This window comes from Mesoplodon bidens, assembly GCF_964165515.1.
Source record: "Mesoplodon bidens genome assembly, chromosome: 15".
Lineage (NCBI taxonomy): Eukaryota > Metazoa > Chordata > Mammalia > Artiodactyla > Ziphiidae > Mesoplodon > Mesoplodon bidens.
In genome coordinates this window covers 35348004-35363888 of record NC_138171.1, presented here as the reverse complement: position 1 = coordinate 35363888, position 15885 = coordinate 35348004, and the positions used below count along the sequence as shown (strand labels likewise).

Below are 15885 nucleotides of genomic sequence, written 5' to 3'. Positions count from 1 at the left end.
GTTGCGGCGGGAAGTGGGAGCCGGAGAGAGGATGCGGCGGTAGGGGCGGGGCGGAGCCGAGGAGCCGCCCCAGAGGCGGGGCCTGGGCGGGGCCGGAGGTGGGACCTTGGGTGGGCGGGGCCTCGGGCCTCCCGAGAGGCCGCACTTAAGCACCCCTGGACCCACAGCTCAGGTGAGCCGGGACTGCGCTGTCTTTTCCGGGGCGCTAGGCGGTGACAAGAGTGGGGCAGCGAATGTGGCACCGGTACGCCCCAGCAGCTCAGAACTTCTCTCCCAACTTGGGTAGGAACTGAGGTCTCCCAGGAAGACCCCGACACCGGGCCCTTGAGCCCTTCCATTTCAGAGCTCCTTGCCCCCGGCCTGAAACTGTAGGTAAAACTTAGTAGTTTGTGCCTGTGTTCTGAGGTCCCCAGACCCCAAAGAGATAGAAACCCATGTGGTCCAAGTCCTTTGGTAACCAAAGAGGCACAGGTGCCTAGGGAGGAGCATGACTTGTCCAACATTACCTAGCTCTGCCCATGCCTTGGCCAGGATTCTTTCCACTGATGCCTGGTGGGCCTTGACCCACAGATCCCTGACTCCAGGCAGGATCCCCATCCTGGAGCACTCACCGGTCCTGCCTGACCATGTGCTCCCACCCATACACCTCCCTCCCCAGCAGCCAGCAGGAGCCTGGACCCCCCTTGCAGCCTGATTCCAATGGGACAGACACCCACATGGCCAGACCAAACCCCAGGTCATACCACTGTGGCCCCTTCAGCTAGGGATCCCACTGGGAGGGCAGCTAATGTGTTACAGGGCTTGGGTATTGGGGAGCCTGCAAGCCAGATGAGGAAGGGGCAGAGGTGTTCATGGTTGGGAGCTTAGGAAGGGGTCCCCAAGGACATTGGGAGGGGAGGAAGCAGGAGGGTGGAGGGGGCATCCATATCTCCGCCTTCCCCAGCCATCAGCCCTCCTCCCCCAGCCTTGACGGGAACTAGAGGCCAAAGTCTGCCCCAAGGCCAAAAAATTGATTGTTTTGCAAGAAGAGGGCAGGAGTGGGACTGCGGAGGGATTGGCAGGGGAGGGCACAGCCCCTCATCCTCTAGCCTGGGCTGGGGGCTGTGTCTGGAAGGCTGAACTGAAGCCCGGACTGTGCCCCCACCCTGGGACGGGGGAGGCAGAGAAGGGCCTGGGCTCAGGCCGCCTGCCAGGGCTGATAAGGGGCCTCTTGGGGCTCCCACAAACGGTTTATCACTGGGGGTGGGGGACAGACTGCAGGGCTCAGGAGGGGGCACGAGCATGGAGCGGCTTTGGGGTCTACTCCAGAGAGCGGTAAGATAGAGTGGGGTTGGGAGACCCTTAGGCTTTCTCTCCAGGTCCTCAGTCCCCTCCCAAACCCCAAGGCTGGCCCCTCCCCTTCCCTACCTCCTACTCTCCCCTCCAGCCTGCTTCTTGGGACCCTCTCCCCTGCCTTGTGCTCATAGCACCCCGAAGTCACTGACCCTGTTATTGCCAGATTCCTCCCCATCCTCCAGGCCTCTTTCCCCTATTTCATGTCCACCACGCCCCTACAGCAAAGGTTGTCCCCAGGACCCTCTCAGACCATCTACAAGCGTGTGGAGGGCCCCCAGCAGGGGCCCCTGGAGGAGGAAGAGGAAGACAGGGAGGAGGGGACCGAGCCACCGGCCCACTTCTTCCCCATGGAGCTGAGGGGCCCCGAGCCCCTGGGCTCTCGACCAGCTCGGCAAAACCCCAGACTCTGGGCAGCAGCAGGACGAAGAGCCACCCTCTACCTGGTCCTGACAGCCCTACTGATCTTCACTGGGGGTGAGAGGCATCCCCACCCCCAGTGGAGGGTGTGGGCTGGGGGGGATATCTGGGGTCCAGAGAGGGGCACAAGGAGAATCTCCATCTTGCCACCCGCCAGCCTTTCTCCTGGGCTACGTGGTCTTCCGGGGGTCCTGCCAGGCATGTGGGGATGACGTGATGGTGGTCAGCGAGGACATGAACCATGAGCTGGGCCCGGACTCCCACCAGGGCACATTGTACTGGAGCGACCTCCAGGCCATGTTTCTGCGACACCTGGGGGAGGGGCGTCTGGAAGATACCATCAGGTGAGGATCTGCCGGTCCCATTCCAGGCCCTCAAAAACCATCATCTGCTCAGACTCAGCCTCCCTTCCTCTTCACCCGGGACCCTGAGTCCTTCTACCTGCCGCCCTGGCCTCCCTGTTCAGTGGTCCTGGGAAGGATAGAAGCCATTTGGGGCTGAGGGGAGGGAGGGCAGCAGATGACACGTTTGGAAGCTGGGGGAGCTGCCTGGTTGAGCACAGAGGGCTCCAGCGTCCACATATGAAGTGGGACGGACCCAGAAAAGGCTTGAATGCCACATTGAGGAGCTGGGGTTTGTATTTTTTTTTTTTTTTTTTTTTGGAGCTGGGGTTGTGACCTGTGGCAGTGGGGAGCTCTGGGGGGCTCTGAGAAGGGGGGACTTAGGGAATCAGAAAAAGAAGCAAATGCATGTGTGGGCAAAGACCATCCCCCAATCTGTGGGGTCTGCCAGCCCAGCGTGAGCAGGCTAGCGTTTCTTTTGTCCTGCTGAGGTCACCTTTTCCTACTGGGATGGAGCTGCCCGGGTAGGTCCAGAGAAGAGGTCAGGAATCATTTCTTCAGTGGATTTTCCTGGGTTTCCTAAGTAGAAAATTATATAACCTATATTTAGTGAGACGCACAGCTTCTTTTCCAATGCATATATCTTTTATGTCTTTTTCATTTCTTATTGCATTGGAGAGGACGTGAATTTAGGTAATGAGATAGTAAATATCCTTGCCTAGTTCCTAACTTTCATAGGAATGTTTTTCTAATACTTTGTCATTGTCGCATTTTTTTTTTTTTTGAACCCAGGCCCTCAGCAGTGACCGCCAGGGAATTCCCCCAGTTAGGTTTTTAAAAGCAAATTAAGGAAGTTTCCTTCTATTCCTAACTTACTGAGACTTTTTCTCTTTCTTTCTTTTTTTTTTTTTTTATAATAGTGTTTATTTTTACTTGTTGACAGTTTGCTTTATTTATTTATTTATTTTTGGCTGTGTTGGGTCTTCGTTTCTGTGCGAGGGCTTTCTCTAGTTGTGGAGAGCGGGGGCCACTCTTCATCGCGGTGCACGTGCCTCTCACTATCGCGGCCTCTCTTGTTGCGGAACACAGGCTCCAGACGCGCAGGCTCAGTAATTTTGGCTCACGGGCCCAGTTGCTCCGCGGCATGTGGGATCTTCCCAGACCGGGGCACGAACCCGTGTCCCCTGCATCGGCAGGCAGACTCTCAACCACTGCGCCACCAGGGAAGCCCTTCTCTTTCTTTTTAATGATCAGGAAAGGAGGAACAAGAATCAATTTTTTTTCAAATATTTTTCCAGAATGTATTGATATGATCACATGATTTTTCTTCTTTAACGTTTATGTAGTCATTTGTATTAATAGATTTCCTTGTCTTCATGAGATCAACATAAACTTGATCGAAGTGTATTATTATTTGTTGATACACTGCTGGATCCATTTTGCTTGAATCTGTGGCATCAACAACATGCATGTTTTTTTGTTTTGGTTTGGTTTTTAAATTAATTAATTAATTAATTTTTGGCTGCGTTGGGTCTTCATTGCTGCGTGTGGGCTTTCTCTAGTTGCAGCGAGCAGGGGCTACTCTTCATTGTGGTGCGCGGGCTTCTCATTGCAGTGGCTTCTCTTGTTGTGGAGCACAGGCTCTAGGCACATGGGCTTCAGTAGTTGTGGCGTGTGGGCTCAGTAGCTGTGACGCATGGGCTCAGTTGCTCTGCGGCATGTGGAATCCTCCTGGACCAGGGCTTGAACCCGTGTCCCCTGCATTGGCAGGTGGATTCCCAATCACTGCACCACCAGGGAAGTCCCTACATGCATGGTGTTCTTTGTTGTTGTTGTTTTTTCCGTTGAGCAACACTTAGTAGTCTGGGTACAGCCTGAGCAAGTGGATGGTTTGACAGATCTAGGGGGTGGGGGGTGGCACTGTGGATGCCATCAAAGGGCAGGGAGGCAAGACGGGAGCAGTGAGAGGGAGTGGGCAATGACGTGATGTATGACTCTAGGTTGGTTGGGGAAGGAAGGGAAACCAGGGAGGAGCTGATAGACATGGAGAAATTGGACAGTGTGGAGTGCTCCGTGGGGTTGAAGAACAGGTATAGTGAGCCTAAGGGAGTGAGTTCCAACGTGAAAAGCTCTGGTCAGGGAGTGAGATTCTGGAACTTTTAAGATTTATATGATAAACTGTGTCCTATTTATCTTGCAGTCTCCAGCACCTACCACCATGCCTAGCACTTAGTAGGTGTTCAGTAAATTGGATCAGTATTCCAGAGATGGAGTTCTGGGGACAAGATCCAGGATGTGGCCTGGGAAGTGGCTGGCCAGGTGCCAAAGTCTTCACTGAAAGTGGATAAGTGACCAATTGGCTAAAAGATAACAGCAGCGAGGAAGGACAGAGGGTGGGACTGCTGGATGGCACGGACTTTGACGGAAGAGAGTTTCATGGTCAGAAATGTGAACAGTGGAGCCAGAATCACACCTTCTCTCTGGGCCTGGGTGGTATGAGAGCCTGAGCTGCCTTTTTCACATGTCCCAAAGGAGACCTAGCCTCCCAAGGGACAGCCAGGTTTCTGCCAAGGCAAAAGGTAGAAGGGGTATTCGGTGATGATGCTGAGAAGGGAAGTTTATTTGCCATGGAAAGAGCACAGGTGGAGCTGGTTGAGAGAGAGGCCATGCAGGGGCCATGCTGGCACAGGTGAGATGGAAGATCAGGGAGAGTTCCAGTGACAGCAGGCTGGCTAGTTAGATGGTGACTATGGAAGAAGACAGGGTGAGGTCTCCAACCAGACAAGTGACCCCAGATTCCACCGGCAACCTTGGTGTAAGGTGTCTCCATTAGGCCCAGCTGGAGGATGAGAGAGATGCAGGGCCCCTCACCTCTGCCTAGCTAGCCCTTTGGAAGAAAAGTGTTTTCATGCCTGGGGCAAAGCACAGGCCAGTGTGTGTATGTGTGGAGGGAACAGTAGGTAGACTGATGACTTTGGCCTGACCTGTGGAGAACCTAAGGGGCGGTGGACAGGACCCCTGGCTATCAGAAGCTGAGGTTTAAGCAGAAGGAGGCCCTGGAGACCCTCCAGCTCAACCCTGGTAGTGATGGCAGGAGAGCCTTAAGAGCCCCTCACTGCCCGGAGCTGGGGCCACCCCACACCTCTGGCATCCTTCCCCGTCCCGCCCTCTCCTCCAGGTCCCCAGAAGTCCCTGCCCCTCTCTCCTCCCGCGCCCCAATCCCCCCTCTCCCTGCGCAGGCAAACCAGCCTTCGGGAAAGGGTAGCCGGCTCAGCCGGGATGGCAGCCCTGGTTCAGGACCTCCGCGCAGTGCTCTTGCGCCAGAAGCTGGACCACGTGTGGATGGACACACACTACGTGGGGCTGCAGTTCCCAGACCCGTGAGCGCAGGGGGTGGGGTTGGGGGGCGAGAGGGGTGGGTGGCCTGTGGGTGGGTCGCTCACCACCCCCGCTCCTCAGGGCTCACCCCAATGCCCTGCACTGGGTGGATGCCGCCGGGAAGCATGGGGAGCAGCTGCCACTGGAGGACCCGGACGTTTACTGCCCCTACAGCGCCACGGGTAACGCCACGGTGAGCGCCTTCTGCCCGCTCCCCAGGATGGGGCAGCGTACGCTTTCCCTGGCGGTGGGGCAGGGGCGCGCCTCACTGTCCTCCCCATCCTCCCCTCCCCAGGGAGAGCTGGTGTACGCCCACTACGGGCGGCCGGAGGACCTGCAGGACCTGCGGGCCCGGGGCGTGGAGCCGAAGGGGCGCCTCCTGCTGGTGCGCTTGGGGGTGATCAACTTTGCCCAGAAGGTGAGGGTCCCTGGATGCGGGTTGGGGCGGAGCGGGGAGGGTGCCGGCTGGGGAGTCCGGGGATCGGATGGCAGCAAATAGGAAGCGTCTAGGAGGCGGTCACAGAGAGAAAAGGAAGAACCAAATGGGTCGTAAGAAACCGTTGGCAGGGAACAAAATCAGGAGGTTGGGGTGGGGAACAGAAACGGGAGGGAATGTGGGGTACAGTGAGGTTTGGGGGCTGCCGAGGCACTGCGGGAGGGCAGAAGGCGAGGTCCAGGGGGTGCCCCCAGCCTCTCTGTGGATCCACAGCTGCAGATCAGAGGCCGTGCCATTCCACTTTTACTTGCTCCTTCAGCCTTTATAAATCCGTTTGCTCTGGGAGAAGGGGTCCTTTAGCCACCTCCCTTCCCCAGGTGGCCAGTGCCCAGGACTTTGGGGCCCAAGGAGTGCTCATATACCCGGACCCAGCAGACTTCTCCCAGGGCCCACACAAGCTCAGCCTGTCCAGCCACCGGGCTGTGTATGGACATGTGAGTCTCGGGGAGCCAGTAGTGCCTTCCTGTGGTCCCAGGGCTGCAGACCTGCCTAGGATGAGGCTGGCGCCCTATTCTGGGGAGTCCGGCTCACAGTTTCAGCGTGGGCAACCCTCTCCCCACAGGTGCACCTGGGAACGGGAGACCCCTACACACCTGGCTTCCCTTCCTTCAATCAAACCCAGTTCCCTCCGGTCCAGTCCTCGGGCCTCCCCACCATCCCAGCCCAGCCCATCAGCGCGGACACTGCCTCCCTCCTACTGAGGTGGGGGCCATGTGGGGACCAGGAGGGGAGGAGGCAGGGAGAGGTTGGCTGCAGCTAGCCCATAAGGTGCCTTTGGGTGAACTAGAACAAGGTGGCTCTTCTGGGTGGGCATGGCCTCTTGCCATTTGGTGAGTGGAGCTCCAGCTGGATATCACACCCACCTCTGCTGGGCACTCTTGAGCAGGACACAACCTGCACAACTGTCCAAGGCAGGCCTGGCTGCACTGGCCCCTCAGGCAGAGTACAGATGCAGAGAGCTGGAGCCAGAGGGTGGGAAGGAGAGAAAGAGTGAAGCGGGGGCTTTGGACTCTTCCATAGCCTGGGACTCTCTGCCACTTCTAACCCTTTCTGCTCTACCCCTCCCCAGGAAGCTTGAAGGCCCTGTGGCCCCCCAGGAATGGCAGGGGCACCTCCCAGTCTCCCCGTATCGCCTGGGCCCTGGGCCAGGCCTGCACCTAGGGGTCAACAACCACAGGGCCTCCACCCCCATCAGCAACATCTTTGGCTGCATCGAGGGCCGCTCAGAGCCAGGTGTGCTTGCTTATCCAGCATCACCCACACCCTGCAGCGGGGGAGCTGGGGTTAGCAGGGAGGGAGGCTGGCAAGTTGGGGATGGGCTGGAACTGAGGGGGGTGGCAGTGAGGAGACCTCATGGTTGAAGCTGTCCCGACACAGAATGGGCAGTTCTGCACAGTAGTGAGTCCCCTAGCACCAGAGGTGAGCAAGCATAAGTTGGGTGATGTTACAGCATGAAAGGGAGGTCAGACTAGATAGATGAGCCTTTCAAGCATAACTTGTTGTGGATAACAGTGGGGAATCAAAGTGGGTTCCTGAGCCAAAGAGTGTGGTACCTAGAAGCACTGAAGAAGAGGCACAGGGAGGCCTGTGATGAGGCTCACATGAGGATGCTGGTGGTGGGAGTGGGAGTGGGAAGGGTTAGAGAGAGATTTGAAACCTGTCAGGACTTGGTGAACAGAGGGAGCACCCCAATCAGGGAGGTAATGGAGCCCAGAATGACCCCAGGCAATGTGAAGAGGAAGCAGCACACCCAGGAAGGGCCAAGGGGAGGAGAGGCGCTCTCTTTAGGGGCAGCAGGGATTGCAGGGCTGAGGCTGCAGAGATGTGAGGGTCCTGGAGAAATGGACCCTCCCAGGGTCGAGGGAGAAGCCTCTGGGTTCTGCCCATGTAAGAGGTGGGCCCCAACATCCCCTCCCCCAGATCACTATGTTGTCATTGGGGCCCAGAGGGATGCATGGGGCCCAGGAGCAGCCAAGTCCGCCGTGGGGACCGCCATACTGCTGGAGCTGGTGCGGACCTTTTCCTCCATGGTGAGCAATGGTAAGGTCAGGGCCTGGGCCGGGGCCGGGCAGCTGGGGTTGTGGTCTGAGCTAGGACAGGGCAGAGAGGCAGTTACGAGCACAGGCTGGAGGGTGGCCACTGAGACCTGGGCTCCAAACCTGGCTCCTCCATGTCCTAGCTGTGTGGCCCTGGGCAAGTCACTTCACCTCCATTTCCTCATTTAAACATGAAAGTCCATGTCTGAGTGAAGATTAAGCAGGAGATTCCCTATGTAAGCAATCCCCATCACTGATACAGCTGAGTCAGGGCAGACCCAGGTGAGATGGGCTGGGATGGTGGCTTGATGGGAGGGAAGGAGAGACCCCAGGGGACCAGGACAGAGGAAGACAAAAGGTGGGTCTTTGCCTGGCCCCCAGCCAAGCCCATCCTCCCTCCTCACCGCCCCCCCCCGCCCCCAGGCTTCCGGCCCCGCAGAAGTCTTCTCTTCATCAGCTGGGATGGTGGTGACTTTGGGAGTGTGGGCTCCATGGAGTGGCTGGAGGTAACCTGGGGTCCTGGGCAGGTAGTCAGGCAGTGGGGAGAGGCAGGGGGATTTCATACTCCACACCCCTCACCCACAGGGCTACCTTAGCGTGCTGCACCTCAAAGCCGTAGTCTATGTGAGCCTGGATAACGCAGTGCTGGGTGAGCAGGGGCAGTGCCACCACCTGGGCCCCCTCCGGTGCACCCTGCCCTCCGGGCCAAGCCTTGAGCCCGGCATCCCTCTCCGCAGGGGATGACAAGTTCCACGCCAAGACCAGCCCCCTTCTGATCAGCCTCATCGAGAACATCCTAAAGCAGGCAAGAGCCTGGCCAGGAGTGGGGGATGAAGGGAAGCTGGTGGCCGCCAGAGCCTGACTGGTGCCCCCCAACCTGCCCCCAGGTGGACTCTCCTAACCGCAGTGGGCAGACCCTCTTCGAGCAGGTGGTGTTCAACAATCACAGCTGGGAAGCTGAGGTGTAAGTTGGGCAGGGAGGAGAGGGAAGAGAGCTGGGGGGGGGATATGTGGGGGGACACTGAACCCACACAGCGCTCCAACCTGCCCATCCCCAGGATCCGGCCGCTGCCCATGGACAGCAGTGCCTATTCCTTCACGGCCTTTGCGGGGGTCCCTGCCGTTGAGTTCTCCTTCATGGAGGTGAGACTTCCGGGCCCTGCCCCAGAGCAGCAGCCCCTGGGCCTGTTTGCACTGTGCCCGCGCGCCAGCCTCCGCCCTGTCCCGGCAGGATGGCCCGGTGTACCCGTTCCTGCATACGAAGGACGACACCTATGAGAACCTGCACAGGGTACTGCGGGGCCGCCTGCCTGCTGTGGCCCAGGCTGTGGCCCAGCTCGCCGGGCAGCTCCTCATCCGGCTCAGCCACGATCACCTGCTGCCCCTCGACTTCGGCCGCTATGGGGATGTGGTCCTCAGGCACATCGGCAGCCTCAATGAGTTCTCCGGGGACCTCAAGGTCCAAGACGCCAACCCTGCTCCCGGCTTCTGGCGGTGGGGGGTGCTATATTCCATTAAAGTGTTGCCCGGACCAGGGGATCTGGCCCCTCTCCCCTTGGTCTAGGGCCCCTCTGGCAACCTGGCCCCTTTACTCCTGCCCCAGTCACTAAGGCCCTAGGACCCAGCTGGTACCCGCCCAACCGCACATGTCTTCTCTCTCCATTCTGCCCCAAGCATTCTGTCCCCCTATACCTCCTCACTCCTGCCAGGCCCGGGGTCCCAGCTCCGTCCCCCAGCACCTGGACCCCCACCCTAGGCCAGGGTCATGGCCCCTGCCGCCGGCCCCAGCCCGCGCCTTCGCCCTCAGGCCCGCGGGCTGACCCTCCAGTGGGTGTACTCGGCGCGGGGGGACTACATCCGGGCGGCCGAGAAGCTGCGGAAGGAGATCTACAGCTCGGAGGAGAGCGACGAGAGGCTGACGCGCATGTACAACGTGCGCATTATGAGGGTGAGGCCCCGCCCAGCCCGGCCGTCGCCGGCCGCCCCGCCCCGCCCTCTTCCGGCGGGGTGGGGCCCCCCCTCCTCTCGGCTCTCCGCCAGTGCGCTGTCCTACCCTCGTTCCGCTTTCGTTTGTCCCTGTCCTCGGGGCGTTCCCAGTCCTGGACTCACAGTGCTTTGCTCACAGACCCGCCAAGCTGGAGCGACCACAGAGGCGGGCCCGAAAAGTGATGAGACAGGGAGGGTCAGCCCCTTAGCCACAGTCTCCCGGCCACCTAGTGGCAGAACTGGGACAACCGCGCCCCCTCCGGTTCCCCACCGCCTCCTCTCCCTTCTGGAGAGAAGAAGCATGTCCACGGTGGTCCATGGTCTAAGAGGCACAGGATTATGGCTTGGGAGGTGCAAATGGTGTAAACAATTCAGAGCGTAGAGAGCTCTCTTACTTCTGGTGAGATGGATGAAACCCAGAAAGGCTGCCTGGAGGAGGTGACATGTGAAAGTTATACAAGATTATTATTCCCTCCTGCTTAGCTTTGAATACTTTGCAACCTGCACCCCAGCTCCAGTTCCAACCCATCCTCTTCCTTCCATTTCCTTACCCCAAGAACTCAACCCTGCAGCCCTTTGATCTCTGGAAATGGGTGGGTAGGGACTGTAGGCTAGGGGAAAAGTCTATAGGGCAAAATGATAAGCAGGGCCATCCTCAGTGAGTGTGGGGTGAACCGGGACCTGGCAGTGTACACATGTGCAGTTTCGGGATCATATGTCTGGCCCTTGCAAGGTCTTGTTCTTTCTCCCCCCTCCTTTTTCCTGTTGTGTCCCTGCCTGCTTCCCTTGGCATCATTCATACCGTCTTTCTGTTCATAAGCCCACCCATCTTGCTCTTTGGCCCTGGCTCCTTTCTCCTGGAATGGGCGATTCATTCTCACTCACAGATCTTGCTTTAACCCCCGCTGTGCCAAACTCTAGAGACAAAAAAAGACACCCCCCTCACCCTATCCCTGAAGTTGCAATGTGACCCCCAAGGGATAAAGGGCATCTGTGTGTAAGGGACACGATTCAGACTCAGGGCTGGAGAGTAAAAGATGCAGGGCTTCAGAACCTCAAACAGGGCTGGGCCAGACCCAGGGAACTTTGTGGTTCTAACCCAGGGGCTGGTAAACTAGCCAGCAGGCCAAATTTGGCTTGCCACCTGCTTTCGTAAATGAAGTTTTATTTTAACACAGCCATGCTCGTTGATTTTCCTATTGTGTGTGGCTGCTTGTGTGCTACAGCAGCAAAGTTGAGTAGTTGCAACAGAAACAGTGTGGCCTGCAAAGCCTAAAATAGTTACGATCTGGCTTTTTCCAAAAAATGTTTGCTGACCCCTGCTTTAGACTATAATGTGGGTCTTGAGGAACAGACAGAACTTGGGTTGGCGCAAAAAGAGCATGTTTCAGGATGGAGACACCAAGAATAAGGGCATGGCAGTGCAGTAGGCCTGGCTTTCCTTGGGAGTAGTGTGTAGACCAGCAGAGCCAGAACAGAAGCCCTGTGGAGGAGCAGAGGGGAGTGGGTTAGGGATCAACTATGGGGAGACTTGAATGCTAGTATAAGAACTTTGGGTTCTGGGGCTTCCCTGGTGGTCCAGTGGTTAAGACTCCTCGCTTCCACTGCAGGGGGCACAGGTTCGATCCCTGGTCAGGGAACTAAGATCCCCGCATGCCACATGGCAAGGCAAAAAATAAAAATAAAAGGATGTTTGGGTTTTGGGGGTCTGTGTATCAAGGAAATTTGGAAGGTTTCTGAGCAGGCCGGTGATGTGGGCAAAGTGGAATTTTAGGAAATACTTGGCCAGAGTGTAAATAGCTTGAAAAGGGAACAAAGTTAGTGATAGCTGAGCTCTGGGTGGGTGAGGGGATTGAACTGATGTGAGACATTTGGAAGGAAAAATGGACAGACTGGGTGTTGAGGGAAGAGGAGAAGAATAATAATAGCAGCTGCCATTTATTGAGGCCTATCACGTGCTAAGGCTTTACTTCACTTTCTCCCGTAGGACTCCTCCAAATCCTGTGAGTTTGCTATTATTGTACACAGTAACTGAGGCTCAGAGAGGCTAAGTGACTTATTCAAAATCACACAGTAAGTGGCGAAGCTGAAATTAAGGACCAGGCAGTCTGACCCCAAAGAGAAACTGGAAACCAAAGTCTGCCCCTGTGTCCACCCAACTCTTTTTTTTTTTTTTTTTTTTTTTTTTTTTTTTGCAGTACGCGGGCCTCTCACTGTTGTGGCCTCTCCTGTTGAGGAGCACAGGCTCCGGACGCTCAGGCTCAGCAGCCATGGCTCAGCGACCATGGCTCACGGGCCCAGCCGCTCCGCGGCATGTGGGATCTTCCTGGACCAGGGCACGAACCCGTGTCCCCTGCATCGGCAGGCGGACTCTCTACCACTGCCCCACCAGGGAAGCCCACACCCAACTCTTATTCACCTTTGAGGTTGAGAGCCTGGCACTTGGGGTACGCCATGGTGCTCATGAGGGAAAGTGGGTGCGAAGGTCAAGTTTTTGGAAGGAGTTGGTGTCCACATGTGTGTGAGGCTGTGGCTGGGTATCCCCTACCCCAGTGGGGAGGTCCAGCAGACTGGGGGACAGGATTCCAGGCGATGATTTGTGGAGTAGACTTGGCAAGTGTCCCCATGAGGTCCCAGTTGAAGCCAGGGGCGTGGATGAGCTCTCTAAGTGAAAGGTGGAGGACTTAAGAAGACATGAGTGTGAGAGACCACCCCTAGAGATTCTGATTCTGCTGGGGTGGCACCCATGCAATGGTAATTTAAAAATCTTCCTCAAGTGATTCTAATGTGCAGCCAGGGTTGAAAACCATTGGATTGTAGGTAATGAGGAGAAAGTAGAGGTCGAACCCTGGGCCTGCCCACAGGTGGGAGCAGAAGGAACCGAGAGGCTGGCAGAGAGGTGGGAGAACTGGGCTAGGAGCGCAGCCATCTCAGGAAAGACCAACAGCATCTGAGTCAAGAGGGTGAGGACCCAGAGTCAGGCACTTCATTAGGGCTGGCCTGTCCCCTTGTCGTTTGACTCTGGGTTGTGGGCATTCACGCAGGTGGGCAGGAATGACTGGGGTATGGGGAGGTGAGGAACAGCAGGACGATAGACGGTTCTTTGAGGCTTTGGGCAGGGAAGTGAATGGGTGAGGAAGAAAGATGCAGGCTTGGAAGCTCAAGGGGTAGAAAGAAAGGGATCCAACCCAAAACACAGTGGGAGGACGCATCCTACCTGACTACTGATGACGTTACAGAACGACCATTCCTGATTGGGTAGCCGAAGGGAGGTGGGACTTAAAGAGGCTGCTCAACAATATTTATTAAGCGCGCATGAGGTCCCAAGGTTGGTCTGGAACTGCTGTTGGGGCTCCAACCTGATCCCCTTCTCGGCGCAGGTGGAGTTCTACTTCCTGTCCCAGTACGTGTCGGCGGCTGACTCACCGTTCCGCCACATCTTCCTGGGTCGCGGAGACCACACGCTGGGTGCCCTGCTGGACCACGTGCGGCTGCTGCGCTCGAGTGGCCCCGGGGCTCTTGGGGAGGAGGCCCAGGTGGCGCGGGGCCTGGGCTTCCAGGAGAGCCGCTTCCGGCGCCAGCTGGCCCTGCTCACCTGGACGCTGCAGGGGGCAGCCAACGCGCTGAGCGGGGACGTCTGGAACATCGATAACAACTTCTGAGGCCCGTGGGCTGGTGGGGGCAGGGGCCGAGAGCGCCTGCTCTCCCTTCGAGTGATTTCTGGGTGACCGAGATGCCTGTGCACCACCTCCCATTACTGACTCATATTTAGCCCTTACCGTACCTCCAAGGGCCCCAGTAATGACGCCAACGCAGACACCCACACACCCCAGGCCCTGCAACGTAGGAGTAGGTGAGCAGTGCCTTCCATAATGGGATGGTCATACTGTCAGCTAATCAGGGAGCAGCATCTGCTCTGTCAATCACAGCCCCTTCCTCTTCGGGAGCAGGGTCCCCCCCTACAGCTAGAGACCACTCTGGAAGGTTTCCTAGGCCCTGGGACCTGGCCAGCCTTCTTGGTGGGAAAGATCCGCTGGGACCATAACTTTATGGCCAACCCATGTCCTGCAGTGGGAGGGGCTGGGATTTGAACCTCAATAAACCACCTGTGGCATCTGTTGTTTACAGGCACTTTTATGCATCTTCCTCACCCTCACCCAGTCATCCCTCCCTTGAGAGCTAGGGAAGGGTTAGGCAGAAGGGGCCAGAGAGGATGCAAGTGGGAATGCTGTCTCCATGGGGAAAAGAGCTGTTCCTGTTACCTAAGGAACTAAGAAAACTGCCTGAGGAAATAAGGAGGGCCCTTCTCCAAAGACCACCACGGCGGGGGGTGGGGGGGGCTGGCTCTGTACCTTCTCCTGGGACCAGGGACGGCTACATAATTTGCAAGGCCTGGTACGAAATGAAAATGTGGGGCCTCTTGTTCAAAAAGCAAGATTTCCCTGGTGGTCCAGTGCTTAAGACTTTGCGCTCCCAGTGCAGGGGGCGTGGGTTCAATCCCTGGTCATGGAACTAAGATCCCGCATGTTATAAGGCACAGCCAAAAAAAAATTTTTTGTTGTTTTTAAAAAGCAAGAACAGGGCTTCCCTGGTGGCGCAGTGGTTGAGAGTCCGCCTGCCGATGCAGGGGACACGGGTTCGTGCCCTAGTCCAGGAAGATCCCACATGCCGCGGAGCGGCTGGGCCCGTGAGCCATGGCCGCTGAGCCTGCGCGTCCAGAGCCTGTGCTCCTCAACGGCAAAGGTCACAACAGTGAGAGGCCTGTGTACCGAAAAAAAAAAAAAAAAAAAAAGTCTGTGTCCCAAGCCCCTCCCACCCCTATAGCTGCCCTTCATAGCTTTGTCTCAGAAAGCCTCCTGATCCCGCTGGCAACAAGGCCTTTTCCCAGCAGATATCCGCAAGATCATTAATGTGCGATACCTCAGATGCCTTTTGGGGTCCTGGGCACAGACAGCCCAGTGTGGGTGGTTTTGTGAGGGGTTTGCTGGGCCGCGGGGAGAGCCCTCCTCACATCCTAGACACAGGCTGCCATTCTCTGCACAGGATCAGGCTCACATGTCACCGGGGCCAGTTCTGGGTGTGGGAAGGGCAAGGTCCCCAGGGCAGAGGGGCAGCTCCCAAGGCCCCCAAAGTAAAGCTGGAACAACTGATAACCTTCCAGCAGCATAACAGACTGAGTCTGTCTTAACGTTATCTTGCTAATTTTTGTCCCCAATCAACAAACTGCCAGTGTCATTGGCTTCCCTTCTTCCTTTCCTCCCCTCTCGCCTTACATCTGAAGGAGGGCTGGAAGCCTGCCTTTCAAGGAGCCTATTCTTTTCCTTTGCCCTAACTTCTCCTGCCTGGTTAGGCTGATGTTATGGCAGGCAGTGCCATCTGTCCCCATCTTGTCAGAAACCTTGGTGTTTCTGACCCACAGGGGCTGAGGTCAAGGAAAGAGACAAAATAAAAGCAGGTAAAGGGACAAAAAGGCAGAAGAGGATTCTGGGGGTGGGGGTCGGGGGGAAGCCCCCAGGCAACCCTGGCAAGAGGCTCTGATGGCTCAGGATGGCAGGACCTGAGTTCTATAGCAGGTGGGAGTAGGTGGTATTGGGGTCTGTTTCTTTTTAGCTTAAGGTATGTTGGCTTCGGGGCGGGATCCTATCCCTAGGATAGGGCTAAGGGGGATCTTAAGAATCAACTTTCCCAATTCCCTCATTTTAGAGGCAGAAACTGAAGCTCAGAGAAATTAAATGACTTGCTCAAGGTCACACAGTTTTTTTCGGTGCAGCACCAGGCCTAAGACCCTGATCTTCTAAATCCTCACTGGGTCTCTTCGTTCCCCAGTGTTCGAGGTCCCCTGGGAGTAGGAGGAACTAGAGGAGAGAAGTGGGAAGAAAGGGGCATGTTCCTTACA

General features: G+C 56.9%; 1 protein-coding gene across 1 annotated transcript; it reads left to right on the top strand.

The window, feature by feature from the left end:
* Nucleotides 1-387: 387 nt before the first annotated feature.
* On the top strand, nt 388-14109 carry TFR2 (transferrin receptor 2). The gene is made up of 19 exons (XM_081257213.1): nt 388-736; nt 1254-1314; nt 1557-1809; nt 1910-2096; nt 5333-5473; nt 5553-5664; nt 5767-5889; nt 6285-6401; nt 6530-6669; nt 7037-7200; nt 7888-8007; nt 8427-8509; nt 8589-8652; nt 8741-8808; nt 8891-8967; nt 9062-9146; nt 9235-9462; nt 9811-9951; nt 13370-14109. Exons 1-19 carry the CDS (start codon nt 627-629, stop codon nt 13649-13651), a joined length of 2556 nt encoding a protein of 851 aa, XP_081113339.1. The 5' UTR covers nt 388-626; the 3' UTR covers nt 13652-14109.
* The last annotated feature ends 1776 nt before the right edge of the window (nt 14110-15885 follow it).